The sequence below is a fragment of the Rhodnius prolixus genome, unplaced genomic scaffold (genome assembly GCF_049639745.1).
Source record: "Rhodnius prolixus isolate KJV_2025 unplaced genomic scaffold, Rpr scaffold_1, whole genome shotgun sequence".
Classification (NCBI taxonomy): Eukaryota; Metazoa; Arthropoda; class Insecta; order Hemiptera; family Reduviidae; genus Rhodnius; species Rhodnius prolixus.
The window spans coordinates 40,866,841-40,891,193 of NW_027411581.1; the positions used below are offsets into that span (position 1 = coordinate 40,866,841).

The 24,353-nt window shown below is 32.5% G+C and overlaps 1 protein-coding gene across 1 annotated transcript; it reads right to left on the bottom strand.

The window, feature by feature from the left end:
- Positions 1-4,435: 4,435 nt before the first annotated feature.
- LOC141448453 (allergen Tha p 1-like) lies at positions 4,436-9,557 on the bottom strand. Its single transcript, XM_074116816.1, has 2 exons — positions 9,362-9,557; positions 4,436-4,647 (listed from the first exon to the last, which is right to left on the bottom strand). The coding sequence occupies exons 1-2, from the start codon at positions 9,555-9,557 to the stop codon at positions 4,436-4,438; spliced, it is 408 nt and encodes a 135-aa protein (XP_073972917.1).
- Between the last annotated feature and the right edge of the window lie 14,796 nt (positions 9,558-24,353).

Consider the following 24,353-nt stretch of genomic DNA (forward strand, 5'->3'; position numbering starts at 1 on the left):
AATAGAATTGAAGGCTGAGTTCTATTAAGTCTGCTTAGTTCTAAAAATTTTTAAACAGGATGAAATGAGGTGGAATGCAAGCTTTGTCCCAGCGCCCTCCATCCTTTATTCAGTAACCTAAAAGCAGCGATTTCTTGTATCAACACCAAAGCTACTGGTAAATTAAGTGTGACCTATTAAGACCTTGCTTCGCTTTGAAATTGTTGCCGGAAGCAACCGAACTGTTCAATCTGTTCGTCCCCCCTTGGCGTAGGCTGAAAGAACGAAAGACGCCTGTAGAAGCCTTTTTTGAAACCCGAATGATTATCGGATTATTAATTAAAATAAAAAGTTAACTATTTTGGCAGTATGTACAACAATGGATAGGGGCGGGCCAACCCTATGTGTTGTATGTGAAGCTCCTCCTCTACTGGAACTGCAGTTATACCCGAACTCTTCTTGTTCAAAATTTTTAGCTCAGCCAAGCACTTTATAATTTTTTTTTCGTTTTCCTGAATAATATCCCTTTTTGATAACTGAAAAAGAGTTCTAGTTCAAAAAGGCAATAAAACGCACCTCGGTGTCGACCAAAGTCCAGGCTGCTGGCCCTTAGATTTTCTCTTCCCAGGAGCTTCTTTAGCTAACTGTCCGGTAATGGACAGTGCTATCTTTAACGAGAGAACAATATGCGATGGAGACTAACAGTGCACTGAAAAAAAGCTCCAGGCACCAATAACCTCAGATTTTGTCGCGCCTTAGAAACAATAAATAAATAAAAATTACAAATAATGCATCACTGGTGACTTATAAATAAGCTGCTAGATGTGTGATGCTCTAATATACTTTTTTTAAAAATAAGTTACAAGCAATTTACATTGCAATAATGGCAGTAACATCTGCTTCTAGCTTATCCATCTTGGCATTTTATTGATGTGACATAAATCCCTAATGATTGGCAAGAGAGGGTCAGTAAATTAAATGAGTGAATGTTGTACATTGAATATCACATGTCTTAGTGAAACTTACTAAGTCGGAGATGACTCATAGTACACATGCTTTCCCCTTGTTAAAAATTACACTTTGCACACATTATCAAAATTGTTTCAAGTGTGTACAGGCACTAAGAATAAGTTATGTATATAACTTATAAATTCAAATTTAAACAATATCGCTTCTTTAATAAAAAATAAATACTGTACTAATGTTGTAGACTTAACAAAAAACAGTTAGTTTGGTTATTATTGTGACCTTTAAAAAAAAAGTCATTTTTTTAGAAACTTGATTATGAATTTTCAAAACAATTGTCACCTTGGAAACAGCCTGGCCGAAAGGTCGTGCATTAGTATTTAAAAATAAATAACAGTATTTTAATTAAATTACTTTTTTGCCAAAAAAATACTTAATTTTTAAATAAATATAAATCTACATCCACCTACCTCTTATGAGCAGACAAACATTGTTTAACCTTCCAGCAGGCGCGCGTATCTCACAGATACAAACTTAGACTAAAAAACTAAAATAATCGCAGTTTAGAGACGGAGCGGCGGAGGATGCTGTCCTTTAAGCAATGCTACACTCTCATGACTAGTTTCCTTCAGTAAAAATCTTATCTTGTTTGGGGTTGTACATTTCTTTGCAATTGCCGATCCGTGCCTGACATATACTCGCGACCATTCGAGTAAGTTTCCTGACTTATCATTTATATTTTTTCTTTTATACGTGTTCATCAAATTGAACTATTTTCAACATTGTTTATAAGAATATTATTTTCTACGGACAGAAAAAGACATTGTATATCTCAGATACGAGAAGGAAATAACTGCGAACACTTTTAGAAAGTCTAATGGCTGAACATGGTGATTGTAAAATTACATTTAATGGCTTGTAAAAAATAAAAAGTACTGTCGTTTTCTGAGTCTTTTTTTATTTGTTACTCCATTATTAATAATTATAGATGTTATTTAATTAATTTCATTTCTTCTATTGATAGAAAACTTAAAAATACCAAAGTTTATCTGTAAGATAAGCGCGCCCGTTTTTGTAACTTTTTGGGCGCGCCCGCTGAAAGGTTTAATTTAGTGAAATTATAAAAAAATAAATAAAATAATCCAATGATTCTTTTTATTAACTTAGTATATACCAACTACAATAAACACTTATTTGAAATGTTACTTAAGCTTCGGTTCTTAAATTCGAGCGCATTAATGTAACGTTCTATCGCCTGAATAATATGAGAATGAAGCATCTAACCAAAATTCAGTTAGAAAAATATCAGTCCTCTGGAAGTGCGATTGTGCAGAACGGCTTTTTTTGATCCTTTATTTAAAGGGTAATTCGAAGTGTTTTATTTGAGCGTATGTTAGGTCTATTACTTTAATTTTAATCCAGAGAATATTGATTATTATTTTTGTGGTTTCTGGGGGAGCTGTAGCCTCACACTTGCTTTAATAGAACTACATTTTATTAAGAATTGAAGAAATTAACATGTAAAATATTGATGTCGATTATTCTTTTAGTGTGAATTCTAAGCTTCAGGAAAGTTTAATGATAATTATAGCAAAAAGAGAAAGTCGTTTTTTCCAGGTACTTAAAGGAGCAAAATACAAGATCAAAGGAAAAGTGGTGAAAACTGTTAAAATAGAAAACAGGAATACGACAATATCTAGCAGTCATTCATTCCAATTAAACTTTTTAATTTTAAAAATATTAGTTATTGGAAGAAAGTGAAATAAATTGAAAATTGGCAGACATAATTAATTTTCTTTTCAACTTTACTTTCGACGTAAATATTATACTATTTCTAAAAATATATTTTTAGATAGTAGGGTAGGAAGCTCCTTACTTTATACTCTACACTACCGACTTACCAACTCATCCGACTACAATTCCCCTCATATAGAAACCTGTAAAAGCAAGTCGTGCACTCCAATCGCACCTAAATCTTCTCGAGCCTTGGCTGCAAAAGTGGAAAATCAAAGTGAATTAATTGAAATCCAAAAACATAGAATTCACTCTAAACAAGAAAACTCTCCCTCCTCTCCACATCCACAATACTTCTATACCAATTACTAACCAAGTACGATATCTCGGAGTACATTTCGACAAACGACTAACATAGAATCCCCAAATAATTGACTCTAGTCTGAAGTATAAAATGTTAAAAAGACTACTCAACAAACGTTCTAAACTGACCCTGAGGAACCAAAGAAAACTATATACCGTATGGACGTACGGAATACAACTCTACGGAAGCGTCAAAAAATCGAACATCAACTGACTTCAAACCTTGCAATCTAAAATTCTAAGAACACGCTCCCTTTTCCAATCACACAATACATTTTAATCTTCCTCATACATTCTAATATTCCTCTCGTTTTTGAAATAGCCTAATCTTGACACACAAAACTCCACTCAAATCTATTCAGTCAACAACATTACAACCCTCTTATCCACATGTCCACTGGAACACTTCCTTCAAATCCACATCGCCGACTAAAGCTGCGATGAACACTCGACCATCTCTATATATAACGGCGATCCCCTAGGATGGTTGCTGCGTAATCTTGCCAACGTGGCGAACTAACGGCTTCCATCACTGAACGGCCGACGTTCACTTCACTCATGTCTCTTGGCGCACATGCATGTGCGCGTGTAAGTATGCATGTGTATTAGCGCTATGTCCTTATATCTTATCTCTTTTGCTTATTGTATATTGATGATAGTTGCTAAATAAATAAACAAATTTAAAAAAAGATAATACTGTTTAGGCTGGGGTCTCCTTTTCTTTCTCTTTTTCCCAATGTTTTCCTGCTAAATTCAGGATTAAAAAATATTTTCGCCAACATAAGAAATTCTGTAGTATCACAAGATTTCATTAAATGGAATAATATTTATTTTTATGAACTTAGATCCTTCATATTTTTCATTTTGAACTAAAAAAGCGAGGATGTTCATTTTCTCTGATAAAATAGTTTTTATTGTTTAATGCAAATGGCTGGAAAGAATAAATTATAAATAAGAGTTCAAAAACTTGCTAAAGTGATATTATTTTGTAAAGCCTAGTTTTCAACATGTGCACATTAACTAATTAAGTATACTGTACAGAACACCCAATTTCTATTAATTATCATTAATTAAGGGGTACTATTTGAAAGATTTAGTAGGGTAAGGAATAATAATGTATAACATTATCTAGTTTATGTTTACTTATATTTTATTGTTAAACAGGTTTATGCACATTATTTAACCAAACAAAATATGAAATCAAAACAAACTGTAAAACAATGAAAACAAAGCCTATGCCAGATAAATAAATTTATTTCTCCTAATATTGTCACTTTACAAAAGAATTATTCGAAAAAATATACAACCTCAAGAATTGAGGACTACCTCATCTTTAATCATATACACAATTTTAAGATTAAGTTGGTCCAAGAAATACTAATAAATATAACCATTATTCATTGTAGAAAGAGGAATAATCTTCATCTTCAAGGGTTGCCTCTTCGTACTTCTTTCTAAATTTTCCATTTGGATCATACTTCCCTAAAAGCTGATTCCAATAATTACGTTTATTTAGCAGTAGAAAAGACATTACTTTCCCAGCAAATCTTTTTTGAGCATCTGTACATTTCGCACATTCTGTTTCCAAAGCTTCTGGTATGTATTCTGAAATCAAAGAAAACAACATATTGTATTATTATTATTGTAAGTCTTGTTAAAACTATTTTTAAACTAAAGGCTAGTGGGTGGCGGGTTTGATGCTTGGTCTGTGTGAGGATATGTAATGGGGAGATCTTTAGTTAGATTCCCGCAAGTGATTAATTTTTTTAGTTAAAAAACATTAATTAGTAAGGTAAGTGATTCTGCCCCTACTATTCATAACACATCATCTGGTAGTTGGATGTTTAGATAACTTTGAATTAAATGGGCTTGATTGCCTTCTTAATGTTATAGAATAGTTTGCTAACATTAACTTATTATGTTAACCTTTTGCTGCTTTATTAGAAGTTATTGCTTATTAGAACAAAAGAAAAATGTCTAAATTTTTATATATTTTATATAAAATTTATATATTCAATGTTCTTCAGAGTTTAAGTTAAAAGTATTCCTGAAAATAATTCTGTAGGGAGGTAGTTGAAAATGTGGTGTTATTTAAATATAAATATATATTCTTTGTTGCCCGTCAAGGCACTTGTAAGGGAGAGCTTAAGTAAACATGAAATGGTATCATTAGTTACTTTTGGTATTTATTTAAATAGGATACAATACTTCTCCGGAACAAAAAAGTAAAGCAGTAGTAAAAGTAATAAAAAGTTTGTTAGCTTTACTGAGGAAGTTTTCACACCTCTAGAAGATTATTTTTTACTTCAATATATTTACTGTTTTAACTCATATTTACTAGTGCTTAATAATGAGAATTCTCAGAGATAGCATAAAGAACGTATTTAGAAGTTTTTTAATAATTTAATGGTAAACGTTGTTTGCAGTAAACGTTTTGTCCTTGAATAATACTTGAAAATTGCTGAATAAAATGCTAAACTGGCTATGAAATAAATTATTTTATTAATAGGCCATAGAGTTTTAACTGTTAAAGTTATATTTGTTACCCAGTATAATGGATTGGAAATTGGAATGGTTTTAATACGCTACACTTGGATTAGTGGCCATCCTAAAAATCCTAGAGTATTCAATTTATTAATCTAAGATCTCTTTAGTTTAACGAGTCATTGGGTAGTGTATTTTGATTAAGTAAAAACCTCTACTATCAGTAGTAATTTAAAACTAATTCCTTTTGTCTTGCCTACAGTAGGCTAAATTTTTTGATTAATTAAAGAAAAGATCTCATGTGGACACGACCTTCATTTGCTGCAATTCACATGGTTTTAACTTATTCATTTTCTTCAAACTCCCATTTTCTGGTACCGTACATGAAACTTTAATCAGACTTTAGGTCGAACCGTGTCTCTATCCCTCCTCAGAACAAAAACGAATTTTCTAAGAAATTAAAAAATTAATTAAAACTTTTTGAGCTTTGTGATGTAGAAAAAGTTCATAAACTTGAAGATAAAACTTAATTTCTCGTATACTAATATTAATGCAAGATTTTTAAAAAAACAAAAATGAATTAAAAGTACAATAAACATTGTAACGGCTGGCTAGTTCCATGAAACACAATTTCCTTAAAGAAAGATTATGATTTGAAGTTTTGAACATGTTTAATATTTTTCTTCAAAAAATGGGGAAGTTCCAGATAATTATTAGAACTTTATTGTAACTTTTACCAAACATCCAATTAATTCATGACGAGTTTGATGGTAATTGATGCCTGGGAATCCCAATTTTATTTAAAATTGACTGCCTTGAATTTTTTTTTGTTTACAGTAGAATGATCCTACAAATTTACCATAAAAGTTTTAGTGAATAAATATCAGGGTCGAACCATCACCCAACATTTACTGACATGTTTTTCGGTAATATGGTTTGGTCTCAAGTTTTGATTAAAGTTGTGGAGCCAAATTTTAAAGTTACATAATTTCTTAAAATTAATGCTGACGAATATTGTGTGTATTAAACGTACCCGAATGGAGTTGGGCTCGAAATAATATTACGAATATCATTATCATCGTTTATAGAAAGTAGAGTAAAATAAAATATTGGATAACCTTCTGAAGGAAGCCTTGGACACCAAATCTCCAGTCCACAATACGAGTATACATATATATTCAAGTAAAAAAACCTAAACCTTTGCAAATTCAAGGAAGTTTCTAAATAAAGAAATTTATTAGAATACTTCAGAGAACAACGCAAAAAGGCAATGCATTTCATTTGAGGATCTTGAATCTCACCAGATAATGATTTTTTAAATGAAATTACCAAGATTTTGCTTTCACCGATTATTTTGCCAGCTTAGTTGGCAGAAAAAACTCTCAACACATCTGGACATCACACCGCTTGTATGGACGTCAAAAATTTAAAACTCTACTAATTTCACATTGATGGCTTAAATAAAGTAATATAAAATAAGTTAAGAAATGCATCAGATTAAGATTGCGAGAAGTGGAAACTTTTTCATTTATTTATTTACTTATTTATTGAAAAATTTACAACTGCAAAATTAGCATCTAGTAAATATGATGAAGGGAAAAGATGAGCACAAGAGTGGAGCAGTTGTCCGCTGACAATCCTCCGAGATATTGCCAAGCAGGGAGCAATGAGAAATATGCAGGCGATAAAATGTGAATGTGAGAAGTGAAAACAAAATAATTTTAGTAATTTTGTTTATAGCTTTTTAAATTACAATACATCTAAAACTAATTACCGATTAAATCAATTTCTAAATTATTACTATCGTTGTATTACAATATAAGTAACAAGCATTGTTTGTAATTTAATCGATACAAACAAAACAAAGTCATTACGCAGATTGTTTATTTCCAGTACCTTGAATTTAAAGTACCCAATCAAAATGTGTAAATATCCAATTATAATTCATCGTCTAATGGACATGTAACTGTTGATTTATCCAAGAAGGATAAATATATAAAATTACAAATTTTTATGTACATAGTACTTCGTAGAGAAGGGATTAGCTATGCGGTTAGCATATTGGATTTCCACGCGGAGATCCGGGGTTCGAATTTTCTATTTCTAGAAACTTCTTACAGTTCAGTGTCCGGTAATTGACAGTGTTGTCTGTAACGCGAGAACACTTTCTGGAGGCCGTCAGTGCACTGGAAAAAGCTCCGGGCGCCAATAACTTCAGATGTGGACAAGCCATAAATAATAATAATAATAATAAAAGTACCTCGCCAGATCCAGCTACAACAACGTTTATTAAGATAATTTAATGGAAACCACCCAGGGAATAATTAAAACAAGTTTATTCCGGAATGACCGAGTTCAGGACTAACAGAACTTAGGACCATCAGAATTTTAGGAGTTAACTGAGTTTTGGGAGTACACAGGTTAACAAGGAAAGTTGGAATGTTTAAAATTTCGTTGATTTTGGGTCCGATTTTGAATTTGTGGTGTACACCACACATTAACAAATATTGTTCGAGATACGAGGCGTGTTTTTTAAAGTTAATATTGTTTTGAAATAAAAGAAGAACAAAAATATTTGTCTTAAGAATTTTATTTTTAGGAGAAAACCTGTTCCTTAATCTACTTTTCTGCAAAATTGCTACTAATACTGTCCATATTTCAACTTTGAGTTAATTGTAATTCAGATAAAGTAGATATAACATATACTTCCTCAGAGAAGCACTCTTGACCCAACTTCTGGCAATAATGTTTCCAGTAAAAGTTGTAGATTTACTTTTTGTTAGTAATCACTGGGCAATACTGAAGTAAAATCGAGGCTGCTGGTTTGCGAGAAAATTTTAAAAACTGATAATTCTATTTGGTAAATTAGCAAATTGTAAAAACCGATGTTCTTTGTATTTGGAAATTCAGTCTCAAATTTGATTATTATTAACATTGTATGCGGAGCAAGCTAGTGCAATAGGAAAGCCTAGGCACAAGAACCTAAATCGAAAATTTTCTTGGAAAACTGAATTTCAAATGACCGGGAGGTTTCTCTAATAACTACAAAATCGTTGGAGCGTTGGAGCTATTTTCCAAATCCGTTACTCGTGTGGGGGCAGGCACCTATTTTTCCGTTAACTGTAAAAATGGAATTAAAAAAATATATCTAACTAGAATAAATAAAGTAGGAAAAAGAAGAAGATTCTAGCGCTATCTAAAATTTGGCTGCCCACGGATGCCGCTTCTAACCACATACGCACATAAACACTTACAAACGCACAATCATCTTTAAATAAAAATCATCTCAACTATAAAACTACGTTATACCTACTACTGTTCTTTTAAGAACAGTTTAATTTCTTTTAAACAATATCAGAATTAAATAATAATAATAAAAAAAATATTTAATTGTCTAGTACAAAACATTTAAATGAGATTCTCTCATCGCATTTTACATAAGAAAATATTTGCTGAAGAAATTTTGGGCGAAAATATGCAAAAACTTATGAAATTTGTCTGTAAAATTTTGAGAGCCGGTTTCTTGAAAATGTAAAAAAACAAAATCATTGAAAAATCGATTCAAGTAAGTTCTATCAGCTGATCGATTCGGTTGATAACACAACTATCGTGGCTTTCTCTAGTAGCCCTAATCGAAATGTAAAACTTAACTTTTTGAGATTTTGTATTTTTAAGTTACGGTGAGCACAAACGCGTAAACACTAACATACACACTTCCTGGTCAAAAAGATGTTTCCATTAAAAATTCATAAATCTGCTTGAAGTGAGAGAAAGTAAAAAATAGTTAAATAAATATTTTGATACAAATATTATAAAATAACAATTAAAAACTCACTTTTTAATTCAGTTCCATCTGGGGTACATCTTGCTCTATCCATAAGACAATCTATGTAACGTTTTAGAACTCTTTCGTTATTTAATATGGCATCGACATCAATTTTATCGTATTTATCTGTATAAGTTGTTACTTTCTTCGCCGCATAACAAAAATAAACAGTCAATGCTAGAATTACCAACACTTTGGTATACATGTCTGTAAGCATGTATAAATGATAACTAAATGAAACTATTGTGAATAATTTACCCCACCAACGTCATAGAAGATCAGGATTGCCTTGAGAACGCGTCGTCCTTGTTTCATTAAAGCAAAAATTTTTTTTCTATATCTTCTACGCTTATTTACTTATTTTTAGTTAATTAAAAACAAAAAGGGGAAAGAAATACCTAAAAAAGAAAAAGATAACAGCGGATAGTTACAGTTCTAAACTTGATTACGGTTGCTCTTGGAGTGTTGAGAGTGGCGTTGCAATAATTATCAATAGAAGTTCAAAGACAACATTAAATTCAATAAAACCTTTTAATATATATTTAATTAAGTTTAAGGAGGTTTGATTGAATCAAATAAAATGTATAAATCCCTAATTTCCCCTAGAGATTTCTAAATTTTCCTTTGCGCGTGAAGACCGTAATTTGGAAATATTACAGAAAGAATATGCTGAATATTATTATTATTATTATTTTATTGAGACATAATATATCTACATAACCAAAGTAGATTTAAAAAACAAATAAAGCAATGGCAAAGCCGTCTGCTTGAGAGCACTGCTTATATATAAATTAAAATTTCCAATTTTTAATAAAATAAATAAAGTAAATTAAAATTAAAATAAAATAAAGTAAATTAATATAAAATTAAAATAAAGTAAATTAATATAAAATTAAAATAAAATAAAGTAAATTAAAATTAAAATAAAATAAAGTAAATTAATATAAAATTAAAATAAAGTAAATTAATATAAAATTAAAATAAAATAAAGTAAATTAAAATTAAAATAAAATAAAGTAAATTAATATAAAATTAAAATAAAGTAAATTAATATAAAATTAAAATAAAATAAAGTAAATTGATATAAAATTAAAATAAAATAAGAAAATAAGAGTTCACTGCTGTGATTGGTACGGTTAACATCGCTGTTGCTTTGACAGACTTAAAAAGTGGTGTTTTAAAATAAGTCTGAAAATGCTGAATATTTTGTTTACAAATGAACTGGAAATTATAATAATAGGCCATAAATGCACATAGTCGCCTTTTTTCCAATTTTTCTTGTTAATCTTAAAAACATTGATAGATGTAGAAACGAATTTTTGGTGTATCTGAAGGATTCCTCAACTTGTACATTTTCAAGAAAAAAATCCAATAGTTTTTTGTATGTTGAAATAATAACTAGAGTAACGTAGTCTTTCTGGTCTGCCCTTATAGAATCCACGGTGAATTCAAACCATGGTTTTCATGATGAAACTTGTTATAATACAAGTAGTATTATTAAAAATATAAAATAGTAATTATTTTATCAATAGTTTTTGATGACCTATATTATTTTATAATGCAGCAGTGTGAGAATTGGTCTTAACTTAGGTTACCCATCTTGAATGATACTTTCACTTTAATCTGAGAGAAAGTAAAAATGGAGGTTAAGAAAGGAAATAAAGTGCCAATTTCAGGGAAAACCCCCAATTCTTCCAAAAAGCTGTTATATAATTTTAGTTCTGAATGTATAATAAAGGTATTGTAAGTTGAAATAATAACTAGAGTAACGTAGTCTTTCTGGTCTGCCCTTATAGAATCTACGGTGAATTCAAACTGTGGTTTTCATGATGAAAAAATTTGCTAATAATATATTTCATTCAGAGAAGCAAAACATTAAATTTTTAGGAAATAATGTCGGAATTAATTAATAATTAATTATCTTTACTTTTGTAATCTTTTCAATGAAAAACTGTTTAACGGTAAATGTAATTAATTTGCTCATTTAATTATTATTGCTGTACAGAATCTGGAGAAGAATGTTCGTAAAACAAAAAATGTGGTATTTCTGAGGCAATATGAGCGAGCACTGACAGTGATCGTGCTAACAGAACTGGTTCTTTAAAAGTAAAGTAAAGTAAAGTAATCGCCTATTTTTTCAGGCGGGGCTTAACGTCCAACTACTAATTAGGTGTCGTGGACGGAGGCGACTAGCAAACATACTTTACTGTAAATTTCTTTTTATTAACCATTAAATAAAATCCAAGGCCTAAAGACCGGGAATCGAACCCAGTACCACAATACATATTAGCTTCGCAGGTCTCGCCTCTAACCGCTCGGCTACCGTGGCGCCTAACTGGTTCTTTACTCCTGCTGAAATTGTTGTTCTCGCCCCCGTCTCCTAAGTTATCACTGTAAGGGAAACAATTTATCCTCTAGTTTTAGTTTAGATGGTCTCCGCTTCTCACAAAGTAAAAGTATTTGCGTTCATTTCCACCGACTTCGCAAAACTCAGCCAACCGTAGAGTTGAAGTTGGAAGGTAGAATAATTCCCTGCAAAAGTAAAGTCAAGTATTTAGGACTAACTCTAGACGCAAAATTAAGTTGGCGTGCACATCTTGAGGATTTAAAGCAAAGATGTATAAGGAAATTGAATGCAATCAAAGTCTTAAAAGGGACAAAATGGGGAGCGGACCGACATAGTATGATGAATTCCTACAAAGCATACGTCCGTTCGAAGATAGACTATGGCAGTATAATATATGGTTCGGCAAGAAATTCTTTACTGCGAATAATAAATCCAATACATAACGAAGGAATCCGAATGGCGCTTGGAGCGTTGAGAACTAGTCCAGTGAACAGTTTATACGCGGAAAGCGAAGAACCTCCGTTAGCAACTAGAAGAAATGTTATAATATGTAATTATGTAGCGAAGTTATTACCACTGGAAAACCAATTGTGCTACAAAACCGTTTTTACGCCGGAGCTATTGGATAAGTACAGAACATATACCAACAGCAAACCTCTAGGTATACGTTTTGCTAATCTCTGTACCGAAAATAATATCGAGATTCCTATAACAGTAAACTCGGAGGCTTGCCAGATCGAACCTTGGGTACTCAATAGGCCTCTAACAGATTATACTCTTAGTAAGTATATAAAGAGTAATACGCCTCCTTACGTTTATAGAAATAAGTTCCTAGAAAGGACGAGAAGTAAGTATGTGAATTATAAGCAAATTTTCACTGACGGCTCTAAAACGGCTACTGGAGTGGGATCGGCCTGGGTGATAGATGGAAGGAGTTACAGCTGGTCACTGAACAATATTTCTAGTATCTTCACAGCGGAACTTTTTGCGATTTTCAAAGCTTTAGAACACATAATAGATTCCGCTGAGAGGAAATTTCTAATTTGTTCAGATTCTCGAAACTCTCTGGATGCGATATGTAAGTTGGATACAGACAACCTACTCATCTAGACCGTGCATAAACGTCTGCATCTTTGTGCTGAAATTGGAAAAACAGTCGTTTTCCTATGGACTCCCGGACATTCAGGGATTAAATTCAATGAAATCGCCGACAAGGCCGCTAGGAATGCAGCCTTAATAAGTAACCCAAAGGAAAATGTTCTGCCGTTGGATTTGAGGGCTTATCTGCGCACCCAAGCCTTATTGCTATGGAAACGGGAATGGGAAACACTTCCATTAATGAATAAGCTGAGAAATATTAAATCCACACCATTGAAATGGATGACTTCAAGTAGACAGTCCCGCCACGAAGAAGTCATACTTGCAAGACTAAGAATAGGCCATACGATGCTAACCCATGGCTACATCTTTAGAGGAGAGCAGCAACCCATATGTACTGCAATGTACTACTATCCGTCCATCATATTTTCGTAGAATGTACCAGATATACATGGGCTAGGCGGAAGCTATACATGGGTAATAGCATGAAAGAGATCCTGGACGATAATGAAGACAATGCAAGGAAAGCCTTGCAATACCTAAAAGATATAGATTTATATAGTCTCATATGACACTATGCTAGTCTCTAATTATGAAAGTATGTAAATATGTTTTATCTTAGATTAGGTTATTAATGTGATGCGAGGAATATCAAGTACTCCGTCACTAATCGCGATTAGATTTAATGTGTGTGATTGTATTTATTTGGATGAATGTATTTATATGCATGAGTGTTTTTTTTTTGTTAGAATGATAGTTTTAGTTTAGGATGAGCTAGTGTAGTGTCATTCAGCAACATTGTCAGGTGCGAAGGACCTTAGATGTTGTGCACCTTTAAAAAGAACACAAATAATAATAATAATTAGTTTAGCCGGTCAAATTAAAACAAATTGGTGCCACGTCATTCTCTTATCTTCAAGGTTATAACTCAAAAATTGTCTTCAAACTTCTCTAAAACGAATATTTCTAAAAAATGATAATGGTTTAGTTATGACACTACGTCTGTGTACAGAGTATACAGAATAGTATGGCAGCCATTTTTGAAAAATGGAACAATCTATTGAGTGAAAAGGTAATTCTGATTAAATTATTTTCTTTAAGCACCACCCTTCAACCGTCCTTCACAAGAATTAGAACCATTCATTGCCGAAAATGGCCATTAGAGTGGAATCAACCCAATATTATTTTCCAAATGAACTTTAATCAAATTTAATATGAGAAATGGTTCAAATAAAATTTATAAAACCAGATACATTCACATTAGTACACCAAGTTAAAGAAAATTGTAAAAAAAAATCTTAAAAAACTGGAAAAGTGATTTTGAAAAAGTGACAGTTTCGTCGATTTCGAATCGATTAAATTCTTTTGTGTTAGTAAACGGTAGAACGCTTCGTTCTATAGAACGTTCTAGGTATTGTATCTGGATCGGATCACTTTCCTGTTATAGTCAGTTTAAATTGTGTCATAGTTAGTGATACAAGCTCGCCATGCAATTATGATCCTAAAAGTTCTGTAAAAGTGATTGCCTGGGATAAAGATAAAGCTGATGTGTTTATTAATTGCTTATTGTTTTCGCCCAGAATATGTATCAATTTTGATAAAGAAACAATAAATTCTATTTATGAAAATTTGTACTCAGCCTTAATGGAATCTGCTAGCCAAACTGGTATGTTTTCTGCCAAGTTGATCAGAAGGGATGTTACTGTAACTCATATAAAAAATCTTTGGTATGACGAAGAGTGTAAGAAAATGAAGGTTAAAGTTAGGAAACTTTTACGATTTTGTAAACGCGCCAATTTTGTGCATTTCTTGAAATTAATTTATTTAGATACTAAAGCAAGATATAAAAACTTGATTAAATATAAAAAACGATCTTTTCAAAAATCTTTACTAGATAGTATTGCAAACGTAAAAGACACTAGGACTTTTTGGGGAACAATAAATAAGTATAGGCTTAGACCAGCGTTATGTTCATTTATTAGTGTTGAAGCTTGGGAGAATTATTATAAATTGATTTATCCTTTGAGGATTTATGATAGTACCCTATTCTTCGGTGTCGGCCATCCTATACTGGACGCCCCAATTACTCATGACGAAATTATGAAAAGCATTCAAAAATGTAGAAGTTCTAAAGCTCCTGGACCCGATCAAATTTCAAATGAATTTTACAAACACCTTCCTCAAAACTGGCTTCTGTATTTGGAGGTTCTGTTTAATAAAGTTTTTTCCAGTGAGGTTCTCCCGCTTAAGTGGTCTCAAGTTTCTCAATTTATGCTGTACAAAAAAGGAGATAAGTTTGATTTAGGTAATTATAGAGGCATTTGTTTAGCTAATTGTATTCTTAAGATATTCATGCAAATTATTTTGAACAGACTGTTAATATGGGATCAAGAGGTTGCAGTAATTCCAGAATGTCAAAATGGTTTTCGACCGGGTCGGGGATGCAATGATAATATTTTTGTACTTAGTACAGTGATTCAGTGTCATCTAAGATTGCCAAAAAGGAAAATTTTTACTGCTTTTATTGATCTTAAAAGAGCATTTGATTCTCTGCCCCACTCTAAACTATTTCACAAGCTTCACTCTGCGGGAATTTCTCCCAAAATAATTAACATATTAAGGAACTTGTATGAAAATGCCTCTTTCAAAATTAAGGTAAATGGCAATTTTACTTCTGAATTACCTCTGTCTGAAGGGGTTATGCAGGGGGAGGTCCTTAGTCCTTTTCTTTTCTCGCTTTTCATTGCGGATATTGAGAACTTCTTTCGGGATAATAACGCTCGGGGTATTAACATAGATGGTAAATCTGATGTTATCTTACTCTTGTACGCAGACGATATGGTTATTCTTAGTGACTCTCACATTGATTTAAACAAAAAATTAGATATTTTAAAGAACTACTGTGTTTTGAACGGCTTAAAAGTAAATACTGAAAAATCAAAAATTGTAATTTTTCACAAGGGAAGACTGAGGGCTGAAAGGTATAAGTTTTTTTATGATGATGTGATGCTAGATACTGTAGATAACTTTGTCTATTTGGGCGTGCAATTCAACCAATCTTCTTTGTTTTTAGAGACTGCTAGGTCAGCAATTGGCAAGGCAAATATCGCTGCCGGATCAGTTATAAATATCTTAACAAAATCAAAATGTGATAGTTGGGTCTCGAGAGTGAGGGTATTTAATGCTATAGCTCGAAGTGTAATGTTGTATGGGGCTCAAGTCTGGAGTTTAAGATACGTCGATTTGTTGGAAAGGGCGCATCTGAACTTTTATAAGCGATTATTCCAATTATCTCGAAACACCCCCGATTATATTATTAGAACTGAATTCGGTATAACTCATGTTTTGCTGCAAATTGTTAAGATTACTGTCGGTTGGATTAAAAATATATTATCTATGGAGAGCACAAGATTGCCGCGTATCTGTTTTTTTAGACTTTTGGAGTTGAGTACTGCTCCTGTGAAATATAACTGGTTTCTTCAGTTGAGAGTTTTGTTGGGCAAATATGGTGTTTCTTTTGAAGCGGCTGATCTCAATGGACTTTCTGCTGGAGAAATAGTTTCAAAACTTCATACTAATTTGCTCCAGTTGGACAGGCAATCTCTTGAATATTCCCGGTTTAGTGATATTTACAATAGCCTACCACTCTTGGCTGGAGTACCTCAAGAGTATATTAATGTTAGACAACCCTTCAGCGTAACTAGGTTGATTGCTCAGATGCGAACTTCTAATAAATATTTTATCAAAATATCTTTACAGAAGTCCATTCACATCATAAATTGTAAATTGTTGTGCACAGTTTGTGATATGCACGTAGAAGAGGATTTCTCGCATCTGTTTGCTGTTTGTCCTCTATACGCCTCCACAAGGATTTATTATTTTAAAAGTAATCTGCCCACTGAGGTACAAAGAGATCTATTGGAACTAATGTACAGTTGCGAAAAATCAAAATTATTTATTGTATATAATTACGTGTTTAATGTATTAAAGTTAAGATCATTTTTACTAAACGAATAATTTCAGTTGTTAAAGTTTTGTTTTTGTGTTTTAAAAAGGTTTTATATTTTTTTTGCTTCCTTTAGACAGAATCTGTAAATATTATTTTATTATTTTTATTACTTTTTGTTTGTTTAGTTTAATTTCATTAATGATATTGTTTTTTTTTTTTTTTTTAGTTTACTTTTATTATCAAGTTTGATCATTTCATTTAATTATTATATTATGTATATAATTTGTTTACTGAAACTCCGTTTGTAAAAGGCTCAGGCCTTAAGGACAAATGAATAAATAAATAAAAAAAAAAAGTTTCGTCGATTTTGACCAAAAACATATTGCCACGACCTCTGATTTCCGGATATGTTGCTACTCAAATATTCCCAGCAAAAACTCTCTTTGTTACAAGAATACTTACGAGGTTATTTATGAGCCGAAGCTGCTAGCTGTCTCTGTTAAATTGTAAAACTTTGCCATCTGAAGTAATCCATTAATTTCTTTCAAAATGTCATAATGGGCTCAATGAAGCCTACGTTCCCTTCGAACCTAATTGAGCCCATTCAGCCCGTTTCCATTTTTTTCTGCTTGCTTCGGCTTTTTCCAATAACGTCTTACGATTACCAATATTCATACTCCGCTTTATTGAAAAAAGTAGCCGAATTAAGTGTATATTAAGTTTATGAATTAAGTTTAAAGAACATTTCATCAAAGTTGCTAGTTAAGGATATAATAACATTTTTAACTAAGTTTCTGCAAAAAAGAGAAAACAGAGATCAGAGGTTAAAAGAAATAATAAATCTTGAAGGCAAAAAAAAATATTACCTCATTATTATCGTCATCACTATTAATATATTCCCTAATCATTTTTATTTTATGTTCCCAGAATTGTATCTAATTAAGAAGGATCGTAAAGCTGTTAATATACATCCATTAAAGTTGGTTGTCGCCGCTTAACATATTTCTGAACCATTAGGTGAGTTAGTAGAAACGCCACACTAATTGAATATATACCAAGGAGATCTTTCCGCACTTTAATTAAAGATATTATAAAAATATTCTTGGCGGACAACCAATTCTATTTCATGCCACTCACAGAATTCATAGTTACTACAATTATCACTTTTAGTGGTAAGTTTTCTTACTTAAACTGTAACTATTTTAAGTATTGTCAATAGATACGTTAATTGAACAATAATTAATACAATAATCATTAATAGTTTCAATTCTTTCTGGAAAACTGAAGTTAGTAGTTCGAAGTAAGATTTTTTTGTTGTTATGGGCGCATCAACTTCTAAATAGGAGTACGTAAATACCTTTTTTTAATATGAATCACTCTGATGACCATGAAATTTAATTAAAGAAAAAGTTAAATACAAACAGAAGTTATTAAACTGACTGCATACAAAATAAATGTCCTCTAAGTCCCACAGTAAACAGTGGTAATCACAGTACGGTTACTGCTTGTGTTCTTTGTCTTAATACATTTATGAAAAGATTTATAAAATAAAGTTATCTTCTTATTTTATAGTAAAAATCCTAAGCTTTTTCCTTTTTTTCCTTCATATGCATGAGGAACATCTACCATTGAACAGCTAAACAAGGATGTTGTTTTCTTATTTAGTAATGAGAAACTCCCCTCATTTCGGATAGCAAGCTATAAAAGGGAAAAGTTGTATGTATAAAACATGTAGCTAATTATGTGTAAAGTTCACAAGGAAAATTGAAGCACATATCTTTCCTTTTAACCTTTATTAAATTTTTCTCTTAACTATGGAAACTATATCTTTTTCGTCAAAGTTAAATAATATACCGCTATGTTTTAATCGTCTAATGCAGCTACCGGCCCTGGGAATTTCTCTTCCTAAGAGCTTCTTACAGCTCATTGGTCCGGTGATGGACAGTGAAGTGTGTAACGAGAGAACACTTTCCGGAAGCTGGCAGTGCTCTGATAAAGAGATGTTGACGCCTTTAAATAATAATAATAATAATGATAATCATCATCATCTCTTCTTGTTTAAAAAAAATGCAGAACTTTATGGCCCGACAATTAGAAATTGGTAATGGAGGATCTCTTCTTGCTTAAATAAAAATTATGAAATCAAAAGATGCCGCTAGGCTGAGATGGTTGCTTGGGCCAGGTCAAAAGAATGGCAAAATCAAAAGATTAAAACGAAGGCCTATCTTATAACGAAGACTTACCTGGCTATAGAATATCAAAAATTGCCACCAAAGGATGTGCACCACGAAGATTGCGAAGGAAAGCGCATATCAGCAGAAGTGCCTCCAGTTTTAAGGCCTAAAATGCTAACCATTTAGTCAATGAAATTTCTCAGCTTTATTTCGGGAAATCAATAAAATGTAGTCAACTTTCTGTTTCAGAAGGTTTGGTGATTTAATTTTGAAAAGAAAGACCGCTATTTTCATCAATTGACTTCACTCTTTGAAATAACTACAAAAAATATAAAATTCACTAAATGAATTAGTGGTAATATATAGATTATTATTTAAAAAAGTAAATATTTTAAATTGCGGGGTAGCAGGACTTCTGGTAATAAAGCTGGTCCCTGGCCGTTTTTCTAGGCCGAAAACAGGAATTATAGCACATTTGAAAGGTAGATCATAAACTGATGAATTCGTGATTTAAATTGGCATTAAGTTAGTACTTCAAAATTACTTTTTCTGTAAAAGAATGGGATCCATTGTTAATAATCACAATTTGAATTTGAATGAAAAAGGAAATTTCTTGTATTATTATTAATTAAACAATGAATTGTCCAAAAATTGACATTTTATCAGCTTTGTTTAAATTGTCCTACATTATTCTAGTGGTGACGTTGAACAGTTAATCTTGGCGTAATACCAGAAAGTTAAATAGGATTTCTAAAGAGGTTATAACTCTTCTTTGGATACAAAATATTCTCGTTCCCTGGAGAGAAAGAGAATTATACTTAGGTATTAGTGAAGAAGTAGAATGTACTCGTGCAAAGAGTTAAGAAAGAAGAGAACATATTGTAGAGTTATTGTCTAACTTTTCTGGAGTATTAAGAATTCTTGTCATCCGTTGCTTTTGTCATCAAAACGCTACCATACTGCTTTTCTTTGCAACAAAGTCTTCTTACTCGTTCTTCTAAGTCAGTTTCAATCCTCTTATCCTATACAATCCTTGAGATATTCCTTTTTAAGGGAAATCTTGAAAGTTTTGGCAAAGTTTTCCGCTAATGTAGATCCCAAAAGAAAACTAACTTTTCCAACTCTGTTTACAAGGTTACTAGTGCTCGACAATTGATCTCACTTCCGTTCTAAAATCTGATATAATTTCCTTTCAGCTTTTAATTCTATATTATTAGGCGTTTTTACTTATTTTTGGAAGTAGAATGTACCATCAGGAGCTCTTTTTTCAGTACACTGCTAGCGCCTGGGTAGTTTTCTTCTCGTTACAGCCATAAATGTGTAAATGCCTTAACAATTTTCTTTAACTTGGTTATACTATAATACACATAAATAGATCTACAAATTTCATTACTACCTTTTTTTTAATTAAGGAGTGTCAACAACTGTGGTTTTTGGCGCCTGGATCCTTCTTCTGTGCATTGTGGGCCTCCGGGTAGTTTTTTTGTTCCAGAACACAGCGTCAATCACTGTAAGGATTTAGAGAAAATGTAAGAGATGGGTGCGAGTAGGAGTCAAGTGCACTAACCACTCAAACTTTGCTTAGGTATTATCTATCTAAATACATAGTGTCATTAATACCTGTATTAAGTAATATGAAATAGGTAAGTAGCAAAATGTAATTTAGGGTTGTGCAGCATCTGCATTCTTCTTCTTAATTTAATTTTGTAGAAATTAATGTGTAGCTAAAATGTGTCGAGAGAGAGAGAGTAATATGAGGATTTCTCATCTAATTTTTAAATCAGACATTTTTCTTTAAGTAAGGCGCCTCGGAAGCCGAGCGGTTGAAGGCGAGGCCCGCAAAGCTAAGATGTGTTGTGTTGCTGGGTTCGATTCTCGCTATAGGCCTTGGATTTTATTTAACGGTTGATAAAAAGAATTCATTGCATGTTTGCTAATCGTCTCCGTCCTCGACCCCTCATATGTTAGTTAGACGTAAAGCCTGCTTGATATAAAATAAATGTTACTTTACTTTTATCTAAGTATGCACTCATTAAATGTTTGTGGGGACTTAATACAAGAACTGCGGTGTTTTTATTTTTGTAACAGTATTTTATAAAAATAGACGTTAAAATTAGTTTGACCTTTGGTTGCTGTGTATATTTGACCTGTGTTCAGTTGTGGGTGAGAAACAAAATTGTTTGAGTAATTAGGTGCTGGTGGCGCGCAGCAGAGGGGAAATTAGGGACAGAGTGATGTTCTGTTGGTACAGCAAGGATGGCGCTGATTCAGAAGGCTGAGTGCTGACCCAAACTGACCACTCAATGGCTACTACCTCCTTTTAATGTTACCTGATCTACCTATTTGAAGTTGCTTTACAACACAACACAGTGTTAAAGTGTGAACCTTTCAGAATGTACCCATCTAACCAACATTTCAAGCCTTAATGGTAACATCCTGGCAACACTGTACCAAGGGCAGTAGTAGCCGAACACTATCTTATAAGGTCATCACCTCTTTGGAGTTTTGCCAAAATAAAAGTAAGGTAATGCCTATTTTACGTAGGCGGGGTAAAGCCTAACCGTAAACAACCAACTACCAAACAGGTGTCATGAAAACGGAGGCGACTTGGCAACATACTTTATTATAAATCTCTTATTCGACATTAAATAGAATCGAAGTCGTAGTTTGAGAATCGAACCCAGTACCACAATAAATATTAGCTTTGCAGGCTTCTAACCGCTCGGCTACCGTGGCGCGTAGTTTTAATAAAATTATATTAATTTATCTTCGCTATTGAAGTGACCTGACTCACAATCGATCTTATTAATCATAAATCAATAGTTTTTTCCCCCCTCTTTTATTTGGAAATTTCATCTGGGAAACATTTTACGATACCTAAGGTGTACCCACAAAATATGTTTTAATTTCTTAAAAAATCAATATCCAATATGAGTCTATATCGGAATAATATTCATTAAAGTGAATACCAATACTAGCATCCTTTTACCTTTTAGAGAATTTTCCTTAATTTTTTTAGCTTTGAAAGGGTTTCATTTTATATTTGTCTATTTATTTTTTCAAATATTTTGAATACACTCAAAGTAAAATAACATTAGATAGTTGAAGTATAAGGAAAATATTTGCAAAAATGACAAAAATAATATTACAAAACATTTGAATGTGGAAGATATAAAAAATAAAACTAATACTGCCTTACGAGGGTCGTTTGAAAAGTCCGTGCAAAGTCAGAGAGATAGCACTACTGGCGCGTATCGAGGTTATGTTTAGTTAGTAGCATCTCTTGGAAGAACACACACCAAGTTTCAACCAGATCGGTCTATTTCTTTGGGTTTGGCATTCGTTTGAATCGAGGAAGTCGAGTGATTTTCTCACGCTTGACCAAAAACGAACTCGTGTGAAGTGTTGCAAGGACGGTTTGCAGCTGTTCCAGAAGAATCCGCATGAATTTAAGCGTCGTTTCGTCACTGTGGATGAAACATGGATACATCAATACACTCCTGAGACCAAAGAACAATCTAAACAATGGGTTACCAAGGGGGAATCTGCGCCAAAAAAGGCGAAGACCGTTCCTTCGGCCGGAAAGATTATGGCGACTGTCTTTTGGGATTCGCAAGGGATAATCCTCATCGACTATCTGGAAAAGGGTAAAACTATTACAGGTGCATATTATTAATCGTTATTGGACCGTTTGAAAACCGAGCTGCAAGAAAAACGCCCATGATTGGCCCACAAAAAAGTCCTTTTCCATCACGACAACGCACCAGCTCACACCTCAGCAGTTGTGGTCGCAAAATTAATGGAAATAGGGTTCCAACTCGTTTCACATCCCCCCTATTCTCTAGACTTGGCTCCCTCGGACTACTATTTGTTCCCCAATATGAAGAAATGGCTGGCGGGAAAAAGATTTTATTCAAACGAGGAGGTGATTGCAGAAACGAATGGCTATTTTTCAGACTTGGACAAATCCTATTATTCGGAAGGGATCAACAAACTAGAGCAGCGTTGGACGAAGTGTATAAGCCTAAAAGGAGACTATGTTGAAAAATAAAAAAGGTTTACCCCAAAAAATTAAGTAGTTTTTATTTTTGCACGGACTTTTCAAACGACCCTCGTATATAGATAATTAATATATTAAAAACATTTGACGATAGAAACCGGGACAGTTTTTTTACAAACAATGCAACTTTATTTTTCTTTATATATTTAATAGTTAAAATAATAATAGCTCAAAGATCAATTTTTGGAATCTCTTAATGTAACCCAAAAGAAATCAAAATTGGTGTAATGAAAGGAGATAAAGTAAAGAAATCTCTTTTACCCAGCGGGGTTTATTGTCCAACTACTTCAAAATTCAGACTTTGTTTAGCTATGTATTACTTTTGTGATCGAGAAGTAAAACTAATTTTACGTCCAATTGGTAGGAATGGCTTTCAAATAGTAACTGTTATTAGTCGACTTCAATGCTACTAAATTGGAATTTTATGTTTTAATAATTACGGATAGATAATCAAGTATGAATAAAAGTCTGATTTTCTATTTCTTCTACTAAAAATAGTCTTCGGGTTGAGATATTGAAGTTGATTGTTCGTAAGAAGAGTCCAGCTTGTCTGTAATGAATCAGGAAAGAAAATTTTGTTTTGATACATCTATTCAGCAGATGTAAGGAGATTGGTAAGCGAATATTTGGTTGAACAATGATCTAAAACTGATTTAGCAAATGTAGTGTAACCGATTGTAACTGCGTTAGTATCACTAAACGTGTGGCGCGATGGAAACCTAAGGTTTTATTGCTTTATTTGATCATAAGTGTAATAATATTTCACCATACATGATGACGCCAAGATCCTTAGTAGTGCTAGATAGATAATGAAATAGATCAACAGACTTTGATAATTTGTCATTAAAATCGGCAGGAGGTAACATTACTCTCCTTTTCAATTTTATTTGGTGTCAATTACATTAAAACATCTTTACTGCATGGGATACTCCACAGTTATCTGTTATGATATGATCTGTTATAAAGAATAAATGCACTTTTATTAATCTAATATTCGACGAGAGTTTCTTTTTTAAATGAAAGTTCTTTCGTCAAAATAAAACAAATTTCCGCCTTAATTTTTGCTACTTATCCCTCACAAAATAATATATTAGTACAGTTTGTTGTATTTAGCTTCTTACACAGTCTATTGTTCAATCTAAATAGTTTGAATATGAAGCCAGGCTGTTCTGTCATTAGATTTTCTCTTTCTAGCAGCTTTTATTGGCGACAATTTGGTAATAATCTTGTCTTTATGTTAGAACACAACCTAGAAGTGGGCATTGCACCTTCGGGTGGAATACCTCGGATGTTTCCTGAAAATGAGAATATCTATTTTCCTAAATGCAATCACAGTAGGTTATAAAATGTTCAACTTCTTTCTGGATACATTA